The sequence below is a fragment of the Chenopodium album genome, chromosome 13 (assembly GCF_948465745.1).
Source record: "Chenopodium album chromosome 13, dcCheAlbu1.1, whole genome shotgun sequence".
In the NCBI taxonomy this organism is placed as follows: domain Eukaryota; kingdom Viridiplantae; phylum Streptophyta; class Magnoliopsida; order Caryophyllales; family Amaranthaceae; genus Chenopodium; species Chenopodium album.
In genome coordinates, this window is record NC_137846.1 from 41,051,746 (window position 1) to 41,077,437 (window position 25,692).

General features: G+C 35.5%; 4 protein-coding genes and 1 long non-coding RNA gene across 5 annotated transcripts; 4 read left to right on the forward strand and 1 right to left on the reverse strand.

Moving 5' to 3' along the window:
• The first annotated feature begins 1,101 nt into the window (after positions 1-1,101).
• Positions 1,102-4,524, forward strand: LOC145575514 (uncharacterized). Its single transcript, XM_081633375.1, has 7 exons — positions 1,102-1,892; positions 1,946-2,117; positions 2,196-2,345; positions 2,924-3,065; positions 3,126-3,284; positions 3,380-3,497; positions 4,500-4,524. The coding sequence occupies exons 1-7, from the start codon at positions 1,102-1,104 to the stop codon at positions 4,522-4,524; spliced, it is 1,557 nt and encodes a 518-aa protein (XP_081489501.1).
• Positions 4,525-13,929: 9,405 nt separating this feature from the next.
• On the forward strand, positions 13,930-19,138 carry LOC145575516 (protein FAR1-RELATED SEQUENCE 5-like). Its single transcript, XM_081633376.1, has 6 exons — positions 13,930-13,996; positions 14,587-14,699; positions 15,078-15,091; positions 15,851-15,936; positions 17,606-17,879; positions 18,703-19,138. Exons 1-6 carry the CDS (start codon positions 13,930-13,932, stop codon positions 19,136-19,138), a joined length of 990 nt encoding a protein of 329 aa, XP_081489502.1.
• Positions 19,139-19,165: 27 nt separating this feature from the next.
• Positions 19,166-20,029, forward strand: LOC145575517 (protein FAR-RED IMPAIRED RESPONSE 1-like). The gene has a single exon (XM_081633377.1). It carries the CDS (start codon positions 19,166-19,168, stop codon positions 20,027-20,029), a length of 864 nt encoding a protein of 287 aa, XP_081489503.1.
• A 991-nt stretch (positions 20,030-21,020) lies between these two features.
• Positions 21,021-21,767, forward strand: LOC145575518 (DNA repair protein XRCC3 homolog). Its single transcript, XM_081633378.1, has one exon. The coding sequence runs from the start codon at positions 21,021-21,023 to the stop codon at positions 21,765-21,767; it is 747 nt and encodes a 248-aa protein (XP_081489504.1).
• Positions 21,768-23,128: 1,361 nt separating this feature from the next.
• Positions 23,129-23,811, reverse strand: LOC145576658 (uncharacterized). Its single transcript, XR_014098516.1, has 3 exons — positions 23,692-23,811; positions 23,441-23,623; positions 23,129-23,260 (listed from the first exon to the last, which is right to left on the reverse strand). It is a non-coding gene; the product is annotated as an uncharacterized LOC145576658 (long non-coding RNA).
• Between the last annotated feature and the right edge of the window lie 1,881 nt (positions 23,812-25,692).

Here is a 25,692-nt window from a genome sequence, read left to right on the forward strand (position 1 = left end):
GTTGATGTGGGTGGTCTTGCGGGAATGACTTCAATTCAAGTTCAACAATTGTTAGACTACTTGACATCCATTAAATCCAAGTTTATGATAAAAATGATTTGGGTTAGATCATCGATACAGGGGCCTCGAATCATGTAACATGTGATTTGTCTCTTTTGACCAATGTGAGCCATTGTCCGGTGGGATTGCCGGATGGAAAAAATGCTAACGCATCAAAAATTGGATCAGTGATATAGTAAGGGGGTTTAAAAATTGACAATGTTCTTTATGTACCCTAATTAAATTGCAATTTAATTTCGGTGACTCAATTGAGTGATGAATCTAATTGTATTGTGCAATTTACTAACAAACTTTGTGTTATACAGGACCTCACAACGAGGAACGTGATTGGAGCAGGTGAACGAGTAGATGGACTTTATTATTTTCGGGGTGTTCCCATGGTGAAGACGATGAAGATAGACGGGGATCATTCCACAGAGTTGTGGCATAAAAAATTGGGGCATCCTTCGAGAAAAGTACTTCAACAACTTTCATTTGTGAGTCGTAGTAGTAATAAATTTAAATCATGTGATGTGTGTCCTCGGGCAAAACAACATAGGAGTAGTTTCCCTTTGAGTCAAAATAAAAGCTAGCCGAATTTTTGAGCTTGTTCACTTAGATTTATGGGAGCCTTACAAGACTCCATCGTCTTGTGGTGCTCATTATTTTTAGACTATAGTAGATGATTACTCTAGGGGTGTGTGGACTTATTTATTAAGAAATAAAACAGAAGTTGAGTATATGTTTCTTAATTTTGTTGCGATTGTTCGACGTCAATTTTCTCAAGAAATTAAAGTGGTTCGTAGTGATAATTGTACGGAATTCAATTCCTTGAAAGAGTATTTTTTTGACAATGGGATTTATTTTGAGACCTCCTGTGTGGGCATGCCTCAACAAAATGGGCATGTTGAGAGAAAACATCAACATATTTTGAATGTTGCTAGACCCTTACAATTTCAAGCAAATTTACCTTTAAAATTTTGGGGGGAGTGTGTGCAAGCGGCATGTCATTTAATTAATAGAACTCCTTCTCGATTGCTTGATTATAAAACCCCTTGTGACATGTTATTTGGCAAACCACCTACATATGAGTATATTCGGGTGTTTGGGTGCTTGTGTTATGCTTATAACTTAAAAAGTAAGGGTGATAAATTTGCTAGTCGTAGTCGGAAATGTGTGCTCCTAGGATATCCTTTCGGGAAAAAGGGATGGAAGGTTTATGATTTAGAGACCCGGGAGATATTTGTTTCACGAGATGTGACTTTTGATGAGAGTTTATTTCCGTTCTTCACTCCTAGTGGGAACAATGATGAGGTGAGGAATTATGTGTATTGTGAAGTAGGATGTGATAGTGATGATGAGTGGGGGTTGGAGGATAGGCATTGCGTGAGGAGAGAGAACTATGATGATGGTGATATGGGGCAAGCAGGGGGCTCCGCGACCAGGCCACGAGAGAACTCCACAGGTCGCGACCTAGTCGCGGAAGAGTCTGCCAGGGATGCTGGTAGTACGAGGCCAGCAGAAGGCTTCATGACTAGGCTGCGGGAAAACCCCACAGGCCACGACCAGGCCGTGGAGTATCCTGCCAGCACTTCTGATCCGAGTGTTCGGAGCAGCAAGTCTATTCTGATTTCTAGGCAGCACACGAGTAATGAACACTCGTCTCTTGAGGAAGAGCGAGTGCAGCAAGAAAGTCGAAGCAACTCCGCGGCTCAAGAACAAACAGTTGGTAATGAGGCCTTGGGTATAGGCATGAGAACAAAGGTTCCTTCGGTGAAGCTCCGAGATTTTGTGACGCATACTATCCGAAATAAAAGTCCATCTACATCAACTCATAGTTCACCTCAGGTCCTGTTTATTTTATTACACATTGTATTGACACTCACCAATTTTTTGCAAAACATAGAAAATATATTGCAGCGATCACAGGAAGAAATGAGTCGAAGAGTTTTAAGGAAGCCATGAAGCATGAGGATTGGAGAAAAGCTATGGCCGAGGAGATAGCTGCTCTTGAAGCACGAGGGATTTGGGTCCTTGAAAAATTACCACCAGGGAAGAAGGCACTAGGAAGCAAGTGGGTATACAAGGATAAATATGATGAGCATGGTAATCTGCAATGATTAAAAGCTAGATTGGTAATTTTTTGCAATCATCAGGTTGAAGGTTTGGACTACAATGAGACGTTTTCACCTGTGGCAAAGATGGTGACAATGCGAACATTTCTTGCCGTAGCTGCAGTGAAAAATTGGGAAGTGCATCAGATGGACGTTCACAATGCATTTCTACAAGGTGACTTGGAGGAAGAGGTATACATGAAAATTCCCCCTAGTTTTGATAAAAAAACAACTCTGAAAAAGTTTGCAGGATGAAGAAATCTTTATATGGTCTCAAACAAGCTCCCCAATGTTAGTTTGCAAAGCTAGCCACAACTTTGAAATCTTATGGCTTTAAACAGTCATATTATGATTATTCTCTATTTACTCTGACAAAGGGAAAGATGCAGCTCAATGTGTTAGTATATGTCGATGATTTAATTATTGCAGGGAATGATAAATCTGCTATGATTAATTTTAAATCATACTTGGGAAATTGCTTTAAGATGAAATATTTTGGAGTATTGAAATATTTTTTGGGGCTAGAGGTAGCCAGGAATGCACATGGAATATTTATTTGTCAGAGGAAATAGGCGATTGACATTATTACTGAGGCCGCTTTACTAGATGCTAAAACTGTAGAGTTCCCTATGAAACAAAATCACAAATTAGCTTTGACACAGGGAGAGTATTTTCATGATATAGAGAAATATCGTCGACTCATAGGTCGATTGATTTATTTGTCTGTTATGAGACCAGATTTAGCATACTCTGTACACATTTTATCACAGCTTATGCAAAATCCCAAGATTGATCATTGGGAAGCAGCTCTGCGAGTTGTTAGATATTTGAAGAAGAGCCCGGGACAGGGAATCTTATTGAGATCCGATAGTGCTTTACAGTTGGAAGGCTGGTGTGATTCAGATTGGGCAGGTTATCCTCTCTCCAGGCGATCCTTGAGTGGTTGATTTGTGATTCTTGATTTGTCCCCAGTGTCATGGAAAACCAAGAAGCAACCTACTGTTGCTCTTTCTTCATCAGAAGCAGAATATCGTTCGATGAATGCAACGACTTGTGAATTAAAGTGGTTGAAACGACTTCTTAGTGACTTACGTGTTAAACATGAGGATGAGATGCACCTTCATTGTGATAGTCAGTCAGCGTTATATATTACGCAGAATCCAGTGTTTCATGAACAGACAAAACATATTGAGTCAGATTGTCATTTTTTCGGGATGCGATTACAGATGGGACGATTATACCTTCGTATGTTCCTACAACGGTTCAGTTGGCTGACATTTTTACAAAGGCTTTGGGAAAAGCTAAGTTCGAGTTTCTTCTTTGCAAGTTGGGCATTTGTGACCCGTATGCTCCAACTTGGGGGGGGGGGGGGGTATTGGGATATTATGAGATATTAGGAGATAATAGTGAATATATTTTGTTAATATTTGAGTATATCTTGACCTTGCCATCCAAGTATACCTAGGTTATATATATTGTATGTGGCCGTTTATATTGAATGAGAAATATAGAGAAATACCTTTGTGATTAATTTAACATTAAGGGTCTTAAATAGGCGCCCAGATCATAATAGCATGCCGTGGAAAATTGGTAGTTGCATGAGTTTGAAATTTCGTAGAAGCCAGCTAAAGTCTAAATTCCCGGTCAGGAGACTTTGTTTCATGACTAATTGAGTTGTCATGAACTCATGGTTCCTTAGTCTTTTCTTCCAATTGATAGCTAGGATTAGACTGTTTTATAGTCTTTTTTCAAGACTATGACCTACCTTATCTAAAAGAAAAAAATAAAAAATTTGTTGTCAATCTCCTAGTAACTGTATATCAAATAGATTGTTAAAAAGGTTAAAACCATACTATTAGGAAAAGTAGGTAAAATCAGTAGTAAAAATCAATTATAACCAAATTAGTGACACACTTTCCTTAAACGGCCGTTTTTTTTTAAGTGACACACTTTCCTTAAACGGCCGTTTTTTTTTAAGTGATACACTTTCCTTAAACGGCCGTTTTTTTTTAAGTGACACACTTCTTCTTTTAGAAATTCCTTACATTTTAATAATATATCTTCACCCCACTATCTCTTACTTTATCATTTCTCACTCCTTTCATGGTCCCCACTTCCTCTCACATTCTTTTACTTTATCATTTCTCACTCCTCCAACCTACCCCACCAACATCTTATTTTATTAAAGTCAACAAAATCTCCTAAAACTACGTGTCGGTCAAAGTGTGTCACTTAAAAAAACACAGAGGGAGTAATTATTTCAACTATATCAATATTTTTTCAAAGTAATCAACTGACATACGAACTATAAGGTATTAAGTTTCTACCAATTGGATGTTTGTGTAGTGGTGATTGGGACTACACTTGGTAGGGAGTACTTGTGTTCGATCCTCCATAACAACAATTGGGAGGGGATTGAAACCTAACCACCCATAACTGATCCTCGAATCCGGATTAACCCAAAGGGTGAACCGGGTAGAACACCAAAAAAAAAAGTATTAAGTTTCTGAAGCTAAGTTTCCAATGCTTATTTAATAAATAAATTAGTATTGATACTTTTTTTCTAGATTGTTTTTAAGGAGTTATATATACACTACTAGGTACAGAACTTTGCAAAATGTATCACACAAGGTACTGAACTTTCATTTGTATCAAGTAAGGTACTCAAAGGAGAGTACTAAACTTTCCCACCTACAACTACCGGTTAACAACCAAAAAAAAAAAAAAAAAGGAAAAAATAAAATTCTGACAAAATTTAAGGAAAGTACTGAACTTTCAATTTTTCCCAGTCAGTTGCAATCTTTTATTCAAATTGCAATCCGCAACAAAGCCTACTTAATCAAAAAATCAAACAAAAAATTATCCTCCAAAAATTGAATCAAAACTAAATACTCAAGTGAGATTACAAAAATAACTCAACATTAAAATTCGAACCAAATCAAACCGATGTAATTATGAGACATCGATGATCCGCCGCAATTCCTCGGCAATAGAAACAACAACCTCCCGCTCACAAATTTTGCAACTACTATACTGATCAATCCTAAATAAGGATGAAAGCAACGACAATCAACGAATCAGCCGTTATAATTCGGAGAAATTGAACACCAATAAATGAAACTGATGTAGATTCAGAGACATTGAAGGAGAGAAAATACCTTACAAGTTTATGAGCTTCATCAAATTGATTCCAGAAACTCCGATCCGCCACCACCATTACCTTCTCCGCCATTCATCGCATCTTCTCTCCTCTTTTTCCCTTTCTTAGGTCAAAATCAAAAGGGCGAAAATCCGTAAAGAGTTTCATCACCACTCCTTTATCAAGAAATAGTTCGATTAATCAATCGAATATGAGAAAATTAATTAATTACTTAATTAAGAAGATTAACCAAAAAAAAAATCATAGCACAAAAAAGGATTAGTGGACTTGTATGAAAATTAAAGCTATACCCTAGATTGCAAATTGATATCAGCTGATCATAAAAAGGATAAATGTGTTACCTCAAGAAGCTACTTTAATGGAGGAAATTATACCACAAATTCAGACCGAACGGGAACCTCAAAGACGGGCTTGATTTGCTGACAGAGGATTTTTTTTTTTTTTTTAGAAAAAAAAAAATCGAATTAACCGGCTAAAATAAGTTGCAAACGGAAAGTTTACCTATACTGAAGGTTATAGTACTCTATTTGATACAAATAAAAGTTCAGTACCTTAATTGATATTTTTTGCAAAGTTTAGTACCTTGTAGTGTATATAACTCTGTTTTTAAATATTGTACTCCCTAATTCTTTGTTGCAGCAATCTGGAGCATTGCCCAAACCCAATAGCTAATTTTTAATGCAGGTAACCGTTAATATTCTTCCTCCACTAATTATGATAATGTTATAAAACTCTTTTTTTCTTAAACTGATGCTATTTCTTAAATTAATTTATAATGTATAATCCATAGAATTAGATTGCTCTTTTATATGTTGGCTTAACGACCATATGAACAATGAGAAGGAAAATGCCTAAGTGAGGTTGGCATGTGTACCGTCAATAATCTCTATTATATAAACCAACTCTCAAGGTGGCGTCAAAAATGTGATTTTCCTTTCTACCAGTTATTTCAAAAAAAATTGAAGAAGTTAGACAAGTGCTAGAAAAAATATATATAATTTCCTCCAAAACAAAGCACTTTTGTAAATAGCTTTTGAAATGTGTTATGAAATTATCTCTTCAATACCATTGAAATCAAAATCCTCAAAATGCAACAAGCTAAGAAAATTTCCAAATATGTTCTCTTCGCCTGATAGATCTAAATTGTTTTAGTCTAGTCTAACCTAATTTGATCATCTATTTTTAATTTGACTGAATTTTGACTGTATTTCTACATTAATGTACTCCCGTCGTATACCATAATAGGAACAAAGCAAATATGTGAGGAACTTTAAGGAATAGACTTAAATGGAAAGAGTGAGGAACTTTGAGGAACAACGGTAGTATAAGAAAAACTGTAACAAGTGGATCTTATTCCGAATCAATGTGTACTTTTCAAATATCTAATACTCATAACTTTTAAAAGTGTATAATTTAAGATATTTTGCATTAAGCAAATCGAAAAAAAAAATATTGTCTGATCTGATCTAGTATGATCTGATCTGATTTTAATAAGAATAAATAATAAGTTCTTAAAATTAGTTGAAAAACAAGTTCAACCATATACATAATACTTCCTCGTTTTCTAAATAGATGCAACACTTTCCTAATATGAAAATTTCATAATAGATGGTATAAGTATATACTTGTACTAATTTTGAAATGTTTTATTTTTATAGCTAAAAATACAAAAAGGCCTTCATACCAAAAAGGTGGGGACCAACTTTTAAGGGATAAAAGGTAGAATTGATGTAACAAAATGTGGTCCCTTACCAACTTTTCTAAAATAATGTGTCACCGCCCTACATTACATCCATTATGATATAGAGGAAGTAATACATAGTTTCCCTATGTTCTTCTGTATTTATTTGTCCTCATTCTTTGCAATGGCATCGACCCAGTTGTGTCAAGAGAAAACGAGAAAGAGGAAAGAGGCTCCATATATCATGATAAAATCATTCTTAAAATTAGAAAATAACACCCAAAAATTGTCACGATTTTGATAATAACACCACAAAAAAAAAAAACTTTTATTATAACACCACAAAAAAAAAACCAAAAATTTGGTTTCACCACCACTTAACTTTGTCATCCAAAAACACCGTTAAGTGGGCCCCACATAGTACAAGTGTCAATCAACTATTGGATAAATAAAATAAAAAAAAAGAAAAGAAAAACCCTAGAATCCTAACCCAGCCACCACCACCACCACCAACGCTGGTTTCCACCGCCGTTCACTCGACCCTACCACGGCCGGCACCCCAACCCAGCCCCCATCGCTGTCTCCCAGACTTGCAATCGTCGCCGAACCACCCAGACCCCAACCCAAACTAGCCCAGCCCCCATCATCGTCTCCCCGACCCGAATCCATCGCCAAACCACCCAAACCCAACCCTAACCAGCCCAGCCACCGTACTCCTCTACCAAACCCAACCAAAATTCGTCGCCGAAACCCCGACCCACCCATACCCAAACCCGCTAACCGCCCTACTCCTCTCACCCTCACCTTGAACCAAATCGGGGCTGGTTATTTCGTGGGTACGTTTGGGCTGATTTCTATAGTCAAGGGTGGTCGGCTGGCTGGTTTTGTAGGTCGAGGGTGGTCGGTTGGGATTGGGTGATGGCGGTGGAGGCTGGGTTGGAGAACGGCGGTAGGAAACGGCGGCGCCGATGGTGGCTGGGTATTTTAAGGGTTTTTTTTTTAAATTTTTTTTTTTTTTTGTTTTTTATTTATTTTAATCCAATGCATAATTGACACGTGTACAATATGGGACCTACTAACGGTTTTTGGATGAAAAAGTTAAGTGGTGGTGAAATCAAATTTTTGGTTTTTTGGTGGTGTTATAATAAAAGTTTTTTTTTTTTTTTTTTTTTTTTTTTTTTTTGGTGTTATAATCAAAATTGTGACAATTTTGTGGTGTTATTTTCTAATTTTTCCTTAAAATTACATCCTTAAAATGCTTACATCTCACTAACTAGTTTGCATTGAAGACCATAAAAACATATGAGAGCCAGAGGCAATTTCGCGACAAACTTCATTTTTATAATTATTTTAAGAATATCTTTCGTTCTTGTTTTGATGAATTTCAAATTATTTTGATATGATTACTTGTCCACATTTGATTATGTAAATGATATGTTCTTCATCTATCCTGAATCACTACGAGCCTCATGCTAGTCATGCATTGTGATAATTTTAGGGAAAATTTAATGATGGAAACTTATGAAAACGTAAATGAATACGAAAACGTATGAGCTAAGCTTCACAGATTTTGACCCGGCTGAAAATCAAGCAAACAATTGAAAAAAAAAAAAAAAAGATAAAAATGATATTGGGTGTTGGAAAAAAATTGATTATAGAACATCCAAAAAATTTTATGAAGGATTCTACCAATTTAGCTAACTTCCAACATTGATTTGAGATTGCACAAATTTAAAATGTAATTAATAAATGTTATTAGTGGTGCATAGTGGTACATGTAGTTTATTACATTAGTGGTATATAACAATACACATTGTTTATCATAAAATTTTTGTTTACCTAATTGGATCAAAAGTAGGCGAAGAACTAAAACCCTTATAAATCCTGATAAAACCAATTTGTGATCAACAAAACCTATTGCTCCATAATTGTAGACTAATACTAAAAATAAGACTTTCTAACAGTGAGAGACTTCACCCATCAAGAAACTGTAAGAGTTGAAAAAATTTGTTGTATGTGAATAACTTGTTTGGTAAACAAGATTTGAATAAAAAAGAAAGGAAAGAAAAAATAAGTTTCATAAAGTTGGTACAGTCCTTTGGTGGGTTAGTAAATAGAAAAATACATTTTCAACCCTATTTTTTCCTTTGTTTCCTCTACTAATAAGTAATCAAATATTCTTATAGAAGAAAGTTAAAAATAAATCTATTAATAAGAGGGAGATAAAGAGTTCTAGACTTAATAAGATGTTCTTCCATCTTAACTAAGATCTCGGTTTCAAGTCTTGGAAACACACCAATATTTGTTGGCAGAGCTTTCTTCCAATTAGACTCTGACCCGACTTGAATTTAAATTAGTCGAAATTTAATAGGGTTCGAATATTAGGTGCAGTGAGACTTTCTTATGAGCCACCCGGGACGAATTCTTTGACCAGCTTGAAGTACCGTACTGCGTTAGAGATCTCTCATAAATCCGTGTGTATGACTGCTTAATGTTATTGCCATTTTTGGTTAGTTTTTTGGCATCATCCTTCCTTCGATATGGCTAACATTAGTATAAAAAATCAATAGAAGTAAAAAATAAAAAATAAAAAAAAAAAAAAAAAAAACGGAAAAAGTAAGATGATGGAAATAAGGTTTTGTTTGATTAGGCTAAATTTTCATTCATTTTTCGTCAAAATTCTAAACTTGATATGTTGTTAGGAAATAACGTTTGTAATGCCAAAATAATTGCGGCTAGATGGTAACAGCATGTGAAAAGACATTGGAGCTCATAGGTTCAAAACTACTCCTTGTCCATTTCTTTAGAATGAGGAGATACAGTCAAGTTCAAAACTCCTTATCCATTTTCTTAGAATGAGGAGAGACAATCAATGTCAACTCGGACAATTTAGGGGCGCTAGGCAAAAATATTTATAAGGGCCTCTCGTAACTCATAGTCTAAAGATAAAACTAAACACTATTTAATTTTGCTATTATTAAAAACGGTATCTTTTTTTTATTTTTCTAATTTCAAGAGGTAAACCTTTTTTTTTAGTAAAAAAAAAGAAATAGAATTAACGAAAAAAATTTCAGAAATACGGAGTATTAGAAACTTTTTAAGTCTTCAACTATCATCAGCTTCCTCTAAAAAAAACACCAACCTAAATTAGATGCTAATTAACATGCTATGAAGCCAAATTCACTGTAACAGTTAAGAAGTCTTATGAATGTTGAAGGGTAATAAAATCGTGAACCAAATGTAAATTTTATATTTTCTTTTTAAATCTATTCCATCAAGCCTATAAGATTCTACGTAAATAACCAAAGAAATAAAATAAAACTCATTTATCTCCTTCTTATTATCATTAGACCATTCATAAAAAAAGACGGGGAATCCTCAAAAAAAAAAAAAAAAAATGAAAAAAGGACTTTCCTTGATTAATTATTATAAGATATGGAGGCTGGTTTATAGGAATTCTTCTCCATTGCCATAGTTGGGAAAACAGAGGATTTATTGGGAGTAGGAGAAATTTCAGTATGTATGATAAAAAATAGGAAGTTGGAACCTCCTGCTACATCATATGCCTTGAATATGTTGTTGTAATTTGGAAACTAAAGAAGTCAGGGAATAGTGGAAATTCGGAAATTACTGAAATTATATAACTGCAGTATGCAAAGACTATTGGGCTGAATTATTTTTGGGACCCCTCCGAGCCCTAGGCCATGCGGTTGCACTCCTGGCCTAACCTAGGGCCGGGCGTGTATACAGTCTAGCAGTGGCGGAGCCAGGATTTTTCCCGCGGGGGAAGGGGGGGGGGGGGACGGAGGGCCTGTTCTCATTGACTGAACTCAACAGTACTGAACTCAACTGAACTTGTAGGAAATGCACCGTTCAAAAATAAAAGTAACCTGTAGGAAAATGAGTAAGGAAAGGGAAAAACTTTAAAATAGAAATAAGAAGAAAAAAAATGCTAAAGACAAGGATTGAACTCTTCGGGTTCGGGTACACGAATTACGGAGGAGAGTTGCGTTAAACTTGGGGGGCATGCGTCATCAGGAAACCTGTACCGGTGGTAGCGTATTTCGCTTCTAAGGCAGTGAATTATGTTCCACAGCGCGACTATGAGTTTGAGATCTTTAATCAAGTATTTTCCCTTTCATCTTCTCTATTTTGTCATTGAAATCGACAGGTATTTTACCAACAATTTAAAAGTGAAATAGTATTAATTTATTATACTGTTGATTCCTAAACAATTTGGGAAAAGTGTTATTCGGACGAAGTTTTTGTATCAAGAAAATTGAAAAAAAAAAAAATAAAAAAATTATGACTTATTAGAGGTGTAATTGACGAAGCAATCGACAAAGTTGTTATTTGTTGGGGACAGTCGAGTTGATTGTCAGATTTCGGATACCGATTTGGGCTTCAAGATTTTACGCCATGGTGATGCAATTGAGTTACCGAATTAAATTATTTTATGTGACATAAACTAGGCACTACGATTAAATCTGTTCCAAAAACATGATATATTTCGGAAGCTTTTTGATCGAAGAGGTGCTGCTTGGATATTTAATTTCATGATTAAATGCATACATCGATACTCATGACAAGTGTCAAGCTATCCCTTGATTTCTTGGCTGATCTATGATAAAAGCACTCTTGATTCTATATTGTTTTTGGTGGGAATCATGTTTGTTTGTTTTAGCAAATTAGAACTATGCGCTAAAGCCATGATTTTATATGTTAATCGGCTACACTATTTTATTCTAGCAAGGAACTTTAATGGATTAGTGTCAGAGTATGAATTCTTGGATTTACAAGGGACTAACCCCACCAAAATTTCAAGCCTTAAGTGGTATTATGCGTGTGGTTAGTGTGCTTTAGTCAACTGTAATGGTGGTCAGAGGTGTCGAGGTGTTGACGCAATCATCATTTGATAATACTCTGTAACCTTTCTTTATCAATTTTTGGTGATGTTGTTCGACTCTTGGACGCGGGTTCGTGTGCCAGTTAGCAGCGGCAATGGGTTAGCCTGATGAAGTTTGCGGGTAGCTCGTGCCAAGTTTGGTAGAGTGTACGTGTAGCAAAAAGTTTGAGCTATATGGCTATGCGAGTAGCGGACTCCAGTCAAGAGTGATCAACGTCACATAGATGCCGTAGCCGTAAGGGTTGAACAAGCTAAGTTCCTTCTCAATTAATTTGATTACCTCATTTTAAGTTACTAACTTTATATAATATGTTTATTATATGTGCCCCAAGTATGCGTAATTTAATTATTATGATGTATTATGTAGCAATGTGGGGGTGATTTGAGTTAGATTTTGTGACTAACTAGGAAGTTGGTTTTACTCATGTTTGTGAGTATTGTTGAGGAGGAAGATTTCCATGAGTTATTCTTTTATCTATGGCTATTGTTAGTTTTATGCCTTGTTTTAATCATGTATGATTATGGACATTGTTATTTTTCCTAGTTGATTAGGGATGTTTTTTGTTCTATCTTTTGATAGTATTATGTTGAACTGTTTCCCTAACCTTGGAATAACATTTGTTTGAGCATGGAGTATGTGATAAGCTTGTGATGTTCCCTTTTAATTTGAAAAGGAGATTTAGAATTATTGTTATTAATTCTTGTGGTTTGTTTAGCTTATCTTTGAACTTGAGTTGTGTTTAACTGCTAGAGGACTATCATTTAACCTTTCTTGTTGAAGGTCTAGGTATGATCGGTTTTTCCTCCATGCTTGAGAGCAGAAATAAAAGGTATGGTTTGACAAGGACTAGTAAGGTTGTACAAGACTAAATATGGTGAACTCCACATGCGGTAAGGATAGAAATTAAGTGTCTATGTCTTCAATGTTTATTAATATTCTGTGAATATTTGGCTTGTGGGGATTGCAGGTATGTTTCAGTTATTTATAAGTAATTCACCCAAGAATTTGGATGTTATTCCCTACTTTTGTTACCTAGGTCATGATTATTCTCATGTGGTATGTGTAATGTGGGGGTTCCAAATGATAAAGAATTGATTTTATATGGTGTTTCACGTAAAGCATGAAGGCTTGTGGGACTGTGGGTGATGTGTATGTTGAATATCTATTAAGTTTATCATGTATGACCTTGATATGTTAAATCCTGTGAAATATCTCAAGTATATGTTTTCCTATGACATGGCATGTTAGTTTTGCTCGTTCATAGAGTTTGTTGTTGCTTCCTAAGCTTTATTATGCCAGTAAAGTTGATGAGTTCATCATCTAAGGTGTATTAGTTTAAAGCTTGAACTAGTCGTGTATCATCTTGGGTTGACTTTCTTGATCGAAAGGTGTATGTAGAGGTTAGTTGTGTGGTATGTATTCAAGTAGTGGTGGATGAAAAATCCTGAACCATGTGAATAAACCTTGATTGACTAGTTGTGGAAAGAAGCATGTTAACGCGAGTTGTGCGCTCTCTTTGAGTCTGATATGTTTGAGAAGAGTATATCTTGCCTTGCTATTAGAAATCCATCTGTTGTAAGTATCTTTAAGGTGAGTTGAAAGGTGGTTGATTGGAAATGAGCTGAAGGTAAGATACTGTGATATCAGGATTTATTCTGTAAGTTTGGTGCTGACCCACTTTTATGACTCACCTGGTTTGTTCTAAGTTTGTCTGTTTTGCAGTAAGGTTGCTTAAGCTTCCTAGCATGATTGATTGTAAATCAAGGGTGTGTATTTAAAACGCATGCACAGGTGACAACTTAGAATATGAGGTATTTTTTTCTCATGATGTTATATCCTTTGTGATATGAATGGTGAGTGGGGGGTTAGATTTGAGTACCCTAACTTGTTATGTTAAGTTTTTCTTGGCATGTGTGTTGAATTTCTTAATGCATGTGTGATTTTACTATGGTTCGCATTGATAGAGTTCATATGCTAGAATGATCATAAGTTGTTAACTTCACATGCATGTTGTTTATTGAGATAAAGATGTATATGTGTCTCAAAGCCAAGAAACAAGTACAAGATAATGAGATAAGCAGAATGGTTCTAGGAAGTAAGCCAATGACCTAATAAAGGTACGCATCAATCTCATTTTTGTGATGTAGAGAAAGTGTTTTGGTAAATTACATTTATCATGCTTAAGCCAGAGTTATTTTTATGATTTGGCCTTGATGTTTGATTCAAATGTGCTAATGTTTTGCAATCTAAATGATGAACAAATTATTCTTGACGTGAAGTGGTTTTGTTGTGAACTATATTGTTCATTCTGTTTGTCAAGAGAGAATTACTCAATTATTGTTTGAGTTTTGATTAGTACAAGGATGAAACTTAAAGTGAGAAAGTTTCTCAAGTACCTGTCCAGTAAGTTCTAAGAGACGATGATTGAATGAACAACGATGATTAGTTGAATCTCTTCAGTGTATGGTTTTACATGATGAAGGGTGGTGCTCTATTTCGAGTGAGCTACAAAATCAAATTGGTATACACTATCCATTATGAAGTAAAGGCTCATTAGATTGGATGTCGTGTGTCAAGAAGATGATTGTTGCAAAAATTAATCTCTGGAAGTTTGTCCATTGTGGGGGTAAGTTGATCCTCATGTTCTCTACATTATTTTTCACAAGTGTCTATGTATGTTGTCAGGAACTACAAATGTAGTGACAAAGTTAGACAGATCTTGTGGAGGTGATACTCATGTCAATGTATGTGAAAGTAAAGAAGGATCAAGCAGGTCCTTATACAAGGATGAAGCACAGGTAAGTGCTTGATTGTCTAAGGGAATATAGTTAAGATCATGTGGGGTATTTTAAATTATTCTAGAGACGAAGATTTAAAAGATGAGTCTACGTTTGGAAGTGATATGTCTTGACAACCCTCTAATTTATATGGTTATGAGATGCTTTGGTAGACTTGTTGCTTGATGTTTACAGGTTGAGCTTTAAGTGCTCTTAATATGTCCATAACCCAGGTTGGGTGGTCAATGGAGACAACTTACATGGACACACCGAAGTGTTTTAATTTGTTGAAATTTTGTTCTGAATGAGTCTAGAGCCTTGTTTTGGTTGACTCATTATTGGATTTACACCATTTATGTTTATTGAATCTATAACTCTTTTTAGTGGTTTGTTGACCAGGTGGATTCAGTAAGGTTGAGCATGGCTCTTAATGTCATTTGTCCAGTTATTCTTTGAGCAGGGTTTGATAATGGTTCTTAAGTGGATTTAAGACCATTAGCTCAGTGGCCCTTACAATAGGATTGATAATGACACCGAAGGTGGAAGGTTGAGCATTGCTTACTCTTAATACTACTAGCCCAGTTTCTTGAGAGTAGGGGACGATAGTGATCCTTAAATGAATTAGGATCACTAGCCCTGATACTACTCGAGTAGGGAACGATAGTGGTACCGAATGACTGAGGTTGGGAGTATCCCTTAATGCATCTAGCCTAAGAGCCCGTTGAGCAGTGGATTGATAGATGCACCGTCGAGTTGATAGGGTTAAACTTTACGTTCTTAATGTTCTTATTCCATTGCATAGAGAATCTTGGGTTTGCAAGGTGCTTGAATGTGTTTTAAGCCTGTAGGGAAAGACCCTAAATATGCTGGGAATGTGTAAGTAATGCACAGACGGAACACCTACGTGAGTACGAGGGGTGGCCTCCTTCAAGGGAAAATTGTGGTGTAGTTTTCTTGAAGTACTCATGAGATCCCAAGGTGTTGGCCAAGAGTGGCGGAGTTGCTGAAGTTCAAAAGGTGAAGTATGTGGTACATGTTCCTTCTTCGCTCCTGGGAGTTCAAACCTTTGGATACTCACCATAAGAGTGTTGAATACCTGTGTCACTAAGGCATTAGTTCAAACCTTATGGATACTAGTGCTTAAGTACCTAACCTTTCATTTTATTGTTCAGATTTCATGATCTCATGTCCGTTTTGCATCAGTGGGGGATTGTTGGAGTATTTGCAATTCTTGAAATGCAAATCGGAGAGTTACCAAGTGAGTGTGCAAGGAGTTAATGAGGGAATGGTGGAGCAAGCAATGTAGTATCGCCAGCCTAGCCGAGTATTGGGCCTTGCAAGTAGCTTGTGTGAGGTTTGTGATTATTTCCTTTTCGTTATTACTCCTATAAATACAACTCCTTGGTAATTATTCAATGTGATGTTAATTTCATTATTGAAATACCCTAAACACATAAACACAAACCTACCCTTTGAGATCTGAACAGTTCTTGAGCAATTCCACTCTTCGGGTTCGAGTACACGAATTACGGAGGAGAGTTGTGTTAAACTTGGGGGGCGTGCGTCATCAGGAAACCTGTACCGGTGGTGGCGTATTTCGCTTCTAAGGCAGTGGATTATGTTCCACGGCGTGACTATGAGTTTGAGATCTTTAATCAAGTATTTTCCCTTTCATCTTCTCTATTTTGTCATTGGAATCGACAGGTATTTTACCAACATATACACTAACCATAAGAAATATATATCCATAAGAAAACCAAGATCTCTTGTATATTTAAGAGAAGCAAAGGAAATATATATCCATAAGAAAACCAAGATCTCTCTTAAATCAAACTAAAAAAAATATAAATCATGCCAGAGTTGCTGACTAACACTTAGACATAAGCCAGGAAATGCATTGCCATACGAAAACACCAAAAGAGGCAAGTGAACCCGCACTATCGTACTAAGCCTCCCAGCGAGAAGTTCTGCCCTAAAAAGTCCAACCATTTGTTTCCAGCGACAACACCAAAGGAATAACAACATTTTCTGGTTCTAGCTTCAGAGAACATAATTGTACTCAGAATTTGATCTAGAAATTTAGATAACTACAACAATAACAGCATCGGAGTATGGGCCTTATGTCAGGTTTTATGAAATTATGTTATTCTTATTTGTAATGGGAGGAGATAAACATAGACAAAGTCTATGTGTAGCCCCACATAGACAACCAATGAAATGGCAACACGTCAATTTTGTAAAAAAAGAAAGAAAGAGAATTGAGCGGTAAAAAGGAGTGAGATTCTCGCCTAAGAAGAGAGCAGCGGTAAGGATGAAATTTTGGCGCCATTTTCCTAAAAAATAATACTCAAAAATTTCGATTATTCGACTAGAAGAGGGTATTCTCCTTTCTCAGCATACGATTACTTAGTCGACCAAGGTATGTTATTATAGTTTTAGAAACAATTTCTACGGTATTGGTGAATGAAGTTCAAGTCATTTGTTGAATCGAAGCTGAAGTAAGAAGCTCAAAACTTTATTGGGCGACATTGACAGTAAGTATTTTTAATTGAAAGTTTTTCTCTTGATTTGACATAGTTATAGCGAGTAATAAGGTAATATGTTATATTTGATGAAAAAGTTGTTTACAAGGAAATATAATTGGGTTGAAGAAGATATGATTATAGTTTTGCGATTTAATTCCAATCCATGGTTTAATTTATGAAAAAATATGGAAGTTATTGATTTGTAGTTAATAATGTATAATGTACCTTTCTCGTGAGTTTATAAAATTAAATTTAAGCAATGTTAGTGAGAAAATATTTTTTTTAGTATGAATATAATTATAGTGGTATGATTATGTATTATTAAATGTATATTATTTGATTATAGTGGGGAATTATTTATTAGTGGGGAAATATTTATGAGTTAAATTGTGTGCTGTGCAGGGTTGGGTTGTAGTGTAATGGCAAATGTGGAGGGCAATTCAGAAAGAAACATTGATCTAAACGAGGTGTTTAAGGACTGTGAAGAAGAGGATCGGGGAATAGCAAATGACCCAGAAGTTGGAATGACCTTTGTATCAGGAGAAGAGTATGCCCAATTTTGCCACGACTATGCTTTCAAAAAGGGTTTCATGTTCTTCACTGAAACTAGCAAACTAATGGATGAGTACAAGAACGAAGGTGTTACTCGAACTGGGGTAGGGAAGTATGAGAGAATGTACCATATGATGCAACGAATAAGATTTAAATGTAAAATGGGGGGGTATAAACAGAGCAAAGGGTCAAACGTCATAGGGTGCAAAGTGTTTGTTGATGCTCGTTTAGTAGATGGGAAGATGTAGGTACGTGGTTGTAAATTGGATCACAATCATCCAATTGATCCATCATGTAGCCGTTTAATGGTGAATTATAGAAGTGTAGATGAACCTACTTGTGATCGAGTCATGAATTTAGACAAGGCAGGGATAAGTATTAACAAATCTTTTAATGCCTCGTTAGTTGAAAACGGTGGACATGAGAATATATCTTACAACATGAGGTAGGGACATTAGGAATATTGTCAACCTTGAAAGACGTCAAACTAGGTTTCAAGGGGATGCAGTTGCATTGGAGGAATATTTTCGTGTGCAAAAGGAATTCGATAGTACATTCTATAGTGCCATACAAAGAGATGAAGAGGGGAGATTAATGAATGCATTCTGGTCAGATGCTAGGAGTAGGGCTTCTTGGAAAGATTTTGGTGATATAATTACCTTTGATACTACATTTTCAACAAATCGATATGAATTAAAAATTTAAAGTTTGATACTTAAAAATAACTTTTGTTACTGAAAAATTACTTTTGTTACTTTGAAAAAAGTTTTGGTACTTGTTCGAATTGTTTTAGTTGAAATTCTAATGTGTAAAGGTTATATAACATAAATATGCATTCAAATAAGAACTGTTAAGTGGTGCAAATTATAATGATTTGATTGTATAATGTTGTTGCATCTTATTGAAAGCATATGGTAACCTTGTTTATATGTAATTACTTATTGTAGGTATCGTATGCCATTTTCTCCATTTGTTGGGGTTAATCACCATGGCAAATCAATAGTTTTTGCTTCTGCCCTTATTTCACACGAAGATACCGAAACATTTGTGTGGGTTTTTAGGCAATGGCTAGAATGCATGGGCAAGCCACCTACTGGTATATTGACAGATCAATGTAGAGCAATCGGAAAGGCGGTGAAAATTGTATTTCCTAAGGTTCCCCATAGGCTTTGTTTATGGCATTTACTACAGAATGCTGCAAAGAGCCTTGGAAGTCATGCTAAATGGAAGGAGATTGATGTGGCCATACGAGCAGTTGTGCATGAATTTCTTGATCATGACGAGTTTGATGAGGCTTGGAAACTTATCATACAAAAGTTTGGGTTGCAAAAAAATGCTTGGATGAATGAAGCGTATGAAATAAGAGATCGTTGGGCTCCTTGACATTGGAGGGGCACATTTTAGGCTGGAATGTCGTCCACACAACGAAGTGAAGGAATGAATAGAGTTTTTAAAACATACGCGAGTTTGAATATAGGATTGACTCAGTTTGTGAAACAGTACGAGGCAGCAATGAAAGATAAAATTGAAGAGGAAAAGATTATGAACTTTGACTGTGTGACTAAGCCCCTTGATGTGGAAAAAAGTATCATAGTTGAGTACGTCTTTCACAAAGCCTATACTAATGCAAAATTTATTGAGGTTAAAGAGGAGTGTAATGGTCTAAAACATGTGAATGATAACAAGACAGGTTGCTTAGGATCGGTGTCGTTTTACAAAGTCGATCAGAAATTTCCTACCCCAATCTGGAGGAAAAGATGGAAGTCATTCAACGTAAGTATAGATGCAGTGAAGGGAGACTTTTGTTGCTCGTGTAAGTTATTTGAGTTTAGGGGAATTCTATGCAGGCACATAATCCATGTTCTTGAGGTTGAGGATATTCAATTCATTCCAGAGAAGTACGTCATGAGTCGATGGAGGAAGGATGTTGTACGAGAGTATGAGGATGTTCGAGTGTCATACCATGATCCAGATGAGTCAGTTCGTGTTCAGAAATTCTGTGAATTATCTCGAAGGAATAATTATCTAGCTAGTCTTGCAATGCACAATGAAGACACTATTAACATGTATAAGGAAGCAACACTCAATATCCGAAGTATGTTAGAGGGTGCTATAGGTATTGACAGGACGAACATCGATAATAATGGTAGTTGGGATTTGAACGAAAGAAAGGTTTTTGGGAGGCGGAGGTTGAGGCCTAAGGAAAAAAAAACCAAAGGCACCTTATTAGGACTACGGAACTACCAGGTGAGGATTGTACAAAAGATCCTATAGACAAGTGCCATACGGGGAAGGCAAACAAAGGAAGGAAATCCAATCCATCTGAAAAGGGTGCGCAACAAAAGAAGAAGCAAAAACTTACCCCTGAGGAAATCGAGAAAAATGAGGTTAGTGAATTTTATGTATTTTGCATTTTCTTGTCATAAAAGGAGTGTAATATGGTATGTAATTTTAAATGGTGCAGAAAATAATAAGTGACACATTTCGGTCAATGGCTTCCATGAGGGTACGAGATAGCACAATGTCAAAATTGGCGAAAGGTGATAATGTACCAAGAACATCGAATTACAAAAGATAAACAATAGAGGTGTCCAACTTAATTGGTCTCAACTTATCGTTGGAGTCTTGGCATCATCAACAATTAGACATGGGTGAATAGATGGCTCATGAATGGGTGAATAGGATGGATTAGAAGACTATTTTCAAGACAATAGAAGAGTATTATATGTATGATGAACATAATAGTAATTGATTATAATATTATTAGTATGAATATTAGTATTGTAGTTTATAAAGTGTCGTTGTAGTTGTTAGTGTAAGATGTAGAAGGTTGGAGTACGACATACTTTTGTTGTTTGCTTTCTATCAAGTATGTGCTATTTTTGGTTTAAAAAATTGCAAGAAAATAGTAGTATGCATTAGTTTTGGATGAATTTATCCCGGTTTAGAAAAAAAGTAGATTGACCTATTTTGTTAATGTTTAAAGTAGTACAAGTGTATAATTTTGGTTTTTATTATTATTATTATTATTATTATTATTTTTTCATGAATAAGACATAATAGATTCACATGGTTGTTAGCAATAGAGATGTGAGTTGATTTGTCACTGGTTCGCAGCCTATTTATTCAAACTAACAATCATATACAAGTGTGTCAAGGGGGTGATAAGATGGAAAATATGCAAAAATCTTAATAAGAGGGTTGTCAGTAGTTTCATCTCCTGAAAATGAACACTACTTGTACTAGGTGCTCTACAATAGACAATATGTCGAATGAAGGGTTTCGTTCAGGTCACATCACTGAGATATGTGGTGATGAGGGAACAGGGAAGACACAATTGTGCTTGCAAATGATGTTAGCTGCTCAGTTGGCTCCGTCAATGGGGGGTTTAGGATCTTCATCGGTGTACATACATTCAATCGGTCATTTTCCATCGGTCAGAATGAATGAAATGATCCCGCATGTCTTTGGTTCAACACCAACTCAAGGTCAGCACCCGTTGGAGAGAATATTAGTGAAAAAGGTGGAATCTCCTCATGATCTAGTAGGAACCGTGCAATGGCTTGAAACATTCTTGCAAAGCTCAATAGGTACAATAGGACAGTATCGAGTTGTTGTCATTGACTCTATTTCAAGTATATGTCGTTTTCATTTTACTAACACAAGAGATTCTATGATGGAAAGGACTGCAATTGTAAATGTGGTATCAAATGGACTTAAATCGTTGGCAAAGAAATACGATCTTGTTATTGTAGCTGTCAATGATGTTATAGAAGTGTCCCGGAATGATTATGAAGGTGGTAGCAATATGATAATATCGAACGGGAGGAAGGTGCGACCTGCACTTGGAAGAATTTGGTGTAATAATATATGTACAAGGATATTTATGTCAAAGAAGTTCAATAAGAGTACTGAAGTGTGGGATAGAACAATGTCGTTGTTATCATCACCCGTATTAGATAATAATGGGTGCACTTTCAAAATTAGTAAGGCAGGTATTGTTGATGTATGAAAAAATATCTTTGAAATTATTAATAGCGATGTAGTATGAATCGTATGTCATTTGTATTGATTTTAGTTTTGCATTATTAAATCATCTTAGTTACATGTATGTGCAACAGTTATTATTGGTGTATAATCAGGGCCATCCCTAAGGCAGGGCAACAGGTGCCGTCACACGGGGCCCAAATGAAGAAGGCCAGAGTTTTAGTTAATGTTCTTCAGATTTTTTTTTTTTTGAAAAAAAAAGGAAAAAAAAATCTTAACTAATTAATGTTACAATATGCAATGTACTATTTCAAAAAAAAATGTTACAGTATGTACGCTTGCATGCTTTTCCATATTATTATGTTCATTTTTCTAAATTTCAGCTTACAAATCCTTTATTCTTTCCTAATAATTCCCCTAAAATATCTTAATTGCAATGATTTATGGTTATTTCTTCCAAAATAATATTTTCTCATTCATAATTAATTGATTTATTCTGTAGTTAATTCATTTTTACAATTTTCAACCTCAGTAATCTCCTAAAACAGGGATAATTCAATTATTCAAATGGTATTCTTCATCTTTGATTTTCAATGGGATCCGGTCACCGTTGCATCAGTCGTAAGTAGTTTTTCGAAGTTAATATGTTTTTGAGGTTATCAATGTCACAAGAAAGACTAAATGGTCTTGCCATTTTATGTATTAAGAAAAATATGTTTGATCATATTAATATGGACATTATTATTGCCTTATTGGTGATTTTGTATCTATAAATGCTCGTGGACAAAGTTTTGTATGTTGATTTGGATACCTAATTTTAAAGGTATTGTTTTTTTCTTTATCGTAAGTTGACTTTTATTTTTTATTTTTTAATTCAATCCGTTAAAAAAAATTCATTTTCTTACTTTACTGGATAATAAGGGCCCTAATTTTTCATAGGCCACCAAAAAGCTAGAAACGGGCTGTGTATAATAAAGTATCATCTTCCTGTCAAAAAAAAAAAAAAGTATGAACTTAATAATTTTAGTATCAAATTTACTATTAAGGTATTTTTTTTTTTTTTTAAAAAAAAACATGAATTCTAAACTGTACTATTAGTCTATTACTGTGATGGGGAAATTAAAATTAAACCAACAATGAAATTATTTCATACCACAAGGCAGTAACAAAAGTGAATATATATATATATATACACACACACACATATATTGCATAGCTTAGTTTGCATTTTGCAATCTCAAAAGTGAAGTTGGGGAAGTTCCAAAATCCGAAAGGGTAGTAATTTTCCTAATGTAACACCAAATAGAAACTACAACATTACTAATTATAGAGAGTCCAACATAGGAGACAGAATTCGTTATCATTATATATACAACGTCCGATCAAGTTTGATGTACACTAAGATCTTGGCCACAAAAGTTCAAGTAAAGACTGTTGCACTTCATTGTAGCGATTGTTGAGTATGGTCCCTAGCATGAATGTGCGATTCCAAGATTCCGCATTGTTGATCCTGTAAGACTGCAATGAATAAAACAAAAAGTTATACCCATAAGTCAATATATATATTCAATTACCAACATATGTAAGGCTAATCAACCATAATTACCACTGATAATTGTTGAAAGGCCATGTAACTAATATTTGAAACAACGTTATAAAAATATATACATAGTATGAAATTGGATTTGAAGTGCTCACCACTATGTAGTTTTCATAGTTATCGAAACTTGTAGCACCAAGTAAATACAACATGCAAATCATGCCAGTGTCCACCCGTAACTTCTCTGGTGGAACACCCTTTATGTATTTCATTTCCCACTGTTGAGCACTCCAAGCATCCCCCACTTGTGATTCGGTGAGAATTCTTTCATTGCATGAAAGCTGAAAAAGGAATGTTAGTGGTACCTTTGTTTACAATAATATTATAGTAGATATGGACGATGTCATACCAAGTAAGGGACTGTGTGATCGTGCCATTTGTCGCACTTAGATTCTTTACTGTCAAGGACATACATCACTTTGGTCTCCCGAATGAGCATGTACACTACCCATCTATCTTTATATAAAACTGGCAAATATAACTGAACAAAATTTCTAAATGAGTAGTAATTTTAGAAGGTTGTTAGAGGGGGAAAAAAAGAATTGAAAATCCACGAGACAACCTTTTTCACAGTCTTTAGGTTGATCCCTTTCAAGACGTCGTGCTGCATTTGGAGATATGCCATTGAGAAAACACAGTCATCATCTTGATTGGCAATTGCTTTGCTCAAAGCCTCTGTCTATCGTCGATTTACATAATAGACAATCCGGTTGATTATATTAGTTTTAGTTACAAACAAATCGGCAAAAATATTAGGTTTGTTATTAGTAGAATCCACACTTACCAAGAAAGTTGGGGATATGATATATGTCTCCGTTTCAGTTCCGTCCATGTTCTCGTTATTGAGAACATATGCTAGAGCAGACATTACCTGTGTATCAAAACATGTAATTTAGTGAGTAATTTGTATTATAGAGAGTTGGTCGTGATTGAAATGCATTATATATTTAAATTAAGGTTGGGAAAATAATGAAGGACCTGGAGCAGGATGAACCCATTGTGGGAAATGAAGAACACATAGTGCCCCATGTTAGACTGATTTCCCTTGCTTGGAAGACCACTTTGTCCTTGTCACTGATATATGTATATTAATATTATTTAATATTAGGTGACCAAAAAATTTTCAACGTAGAAGTAAGAGGGATTTCTTACAAAATAGAACAAACATTACAACATATTTACACTTGTGTATTACCTGATGAAATGGTAATTGATGCATCACAATATGATACGAGTAATTGAGGCTAGCTTGTTAATTTTCTGAGTAGCTTATAATAAACTTATATTTGCTTCTATTTGTAAATAAGGTGTGTGGAAGATTTTAAGTAATTCTATCAAACGAAAATTAAACATAAGAAGCTCTCGTGGGTTTACTGACTGGAAAGTTGCAACATTCATGGGAAGTTTGGTCAGAAAACAATTGAATACATTGTTGGAACCTATAAAGTAAGAGTGAATGTTGTGTTTAATTATTTTCTCTCTCTCTCTCTCTCTCTCTCTGTATCCTATGAATTTAATAGTTTATACCTAATGTATACCATTTTAGGCAGCTGCTCTGGTTCTATTCAACACATGAGTTATTCAGAAATCTTTGTTTTGTTAAATTTTGGTGATGAAGACTTGGTCAGAGTACTACAGTCATTGTCGTGTGCAAAGTACAAGGTGCTTACCAAGAAGCCAGTGTGAGGAACTGTCTCTAATGTCTCTCATACTGATCAATTCACATTCAACTCTGGCTTTCCTGATGGAATGAGGAGGATAAGGGTATGCACTTGTATATGCTCTATATTCTTCATTGAATTTTCCTAATATTCTCTCAAACAAAAGCTCAGTTTTCTCCCTACACTTGTTGGATATACAGATTCCTCTTCCAACAATGAGTTGCTTGCTACAGGTATACAAGGGAAGAGGCAGGGGACAGTAAAGGGGAGTGGAGGGCAGGTGCATGGAAGGGGTCGGGTAGTTGCAGGAATCAAGGAGGGACGGGCAGGTGCTAGGCAGGGGGACAAAATGTGTGCAACTTGGTGTGATGACGTTGCCATGTGTGTACGTGGTGGTAATGGTTAACTGTTGGTTGGGTGACATGATTTTCACAGTCATAGTTAGATGTGTTTTGTGCTAGATGCTCACAAACCGTCAATATATGCATGGTGTTCTTTAGAGGAATGTTATCAATTCTAATGGTATCAAAGCGAGAAACATAAAATTCAGTAAAACCATACCTTGGCTTAGGCTTGGCTAGAACAGCATTAGCGAGTTTGAGGCTAAGGTGATCAACTATTGGTTCCCTTTTTTCAATCCCGTGTAAAAACTCGTATGAATCCATGGAATTCTCATCTTCCGGCTCATT

Coding starts and splice junctions, on each gene's coding strand:
- LOC145575514 (XM_081633375.1), top strand. CDS start 1,102: ATGTTATTTGGCAAACCACCTACATATGAGTATATTCGGGTGTTTGGG. Junction 2,118..2,195: donor AGGCACTAGGAAGCAAGTGG/GTATACAAGGAT, acceptor TGCAATCATCAG/GTTGAAGGTTTGGACTACAA. Junction 3,285..3,379: donor GATGCACCTTCATTGTGATA/GTCAGTCAGCGT, acceptor ATGCGATTACAG/ATGGGACGATTATACCTTCG.
- LOC145575516 (XM_081633376.1), top strand. CDS start 13,930: ATGTATATGTGTCTCAAAGCCAAGAAACAAGTACAAGATAATGAGATA. Junction 13,997..14,586: donor AAGCAGAATGGTTCTAGGAA/GTAAGCCAATGA, acceptor GTATGTTGTCAG/GAACTACAAATGTAGTGACA. Junction 17,880..18,702: donor GTAGGGAAGTATGAGAGAAT/GTACCATATGAT, acceptor TACTTATTGTAG/GTATCGTATGCCATTTTCTC.
- LOC145575517 (XM_081633377.1), top strand. CDS start 19,166: ATGTCGTCCACACAACGAAGTGAAGGAATGAATAGAGTTTTTAAAACA.
- LOC145575518 (XM_081633378.1), top strand. CDS start 21,021: ATGTCGAATGAAGGGTTTCGTTCAGGTCACATCACTGAGATATGTGGT.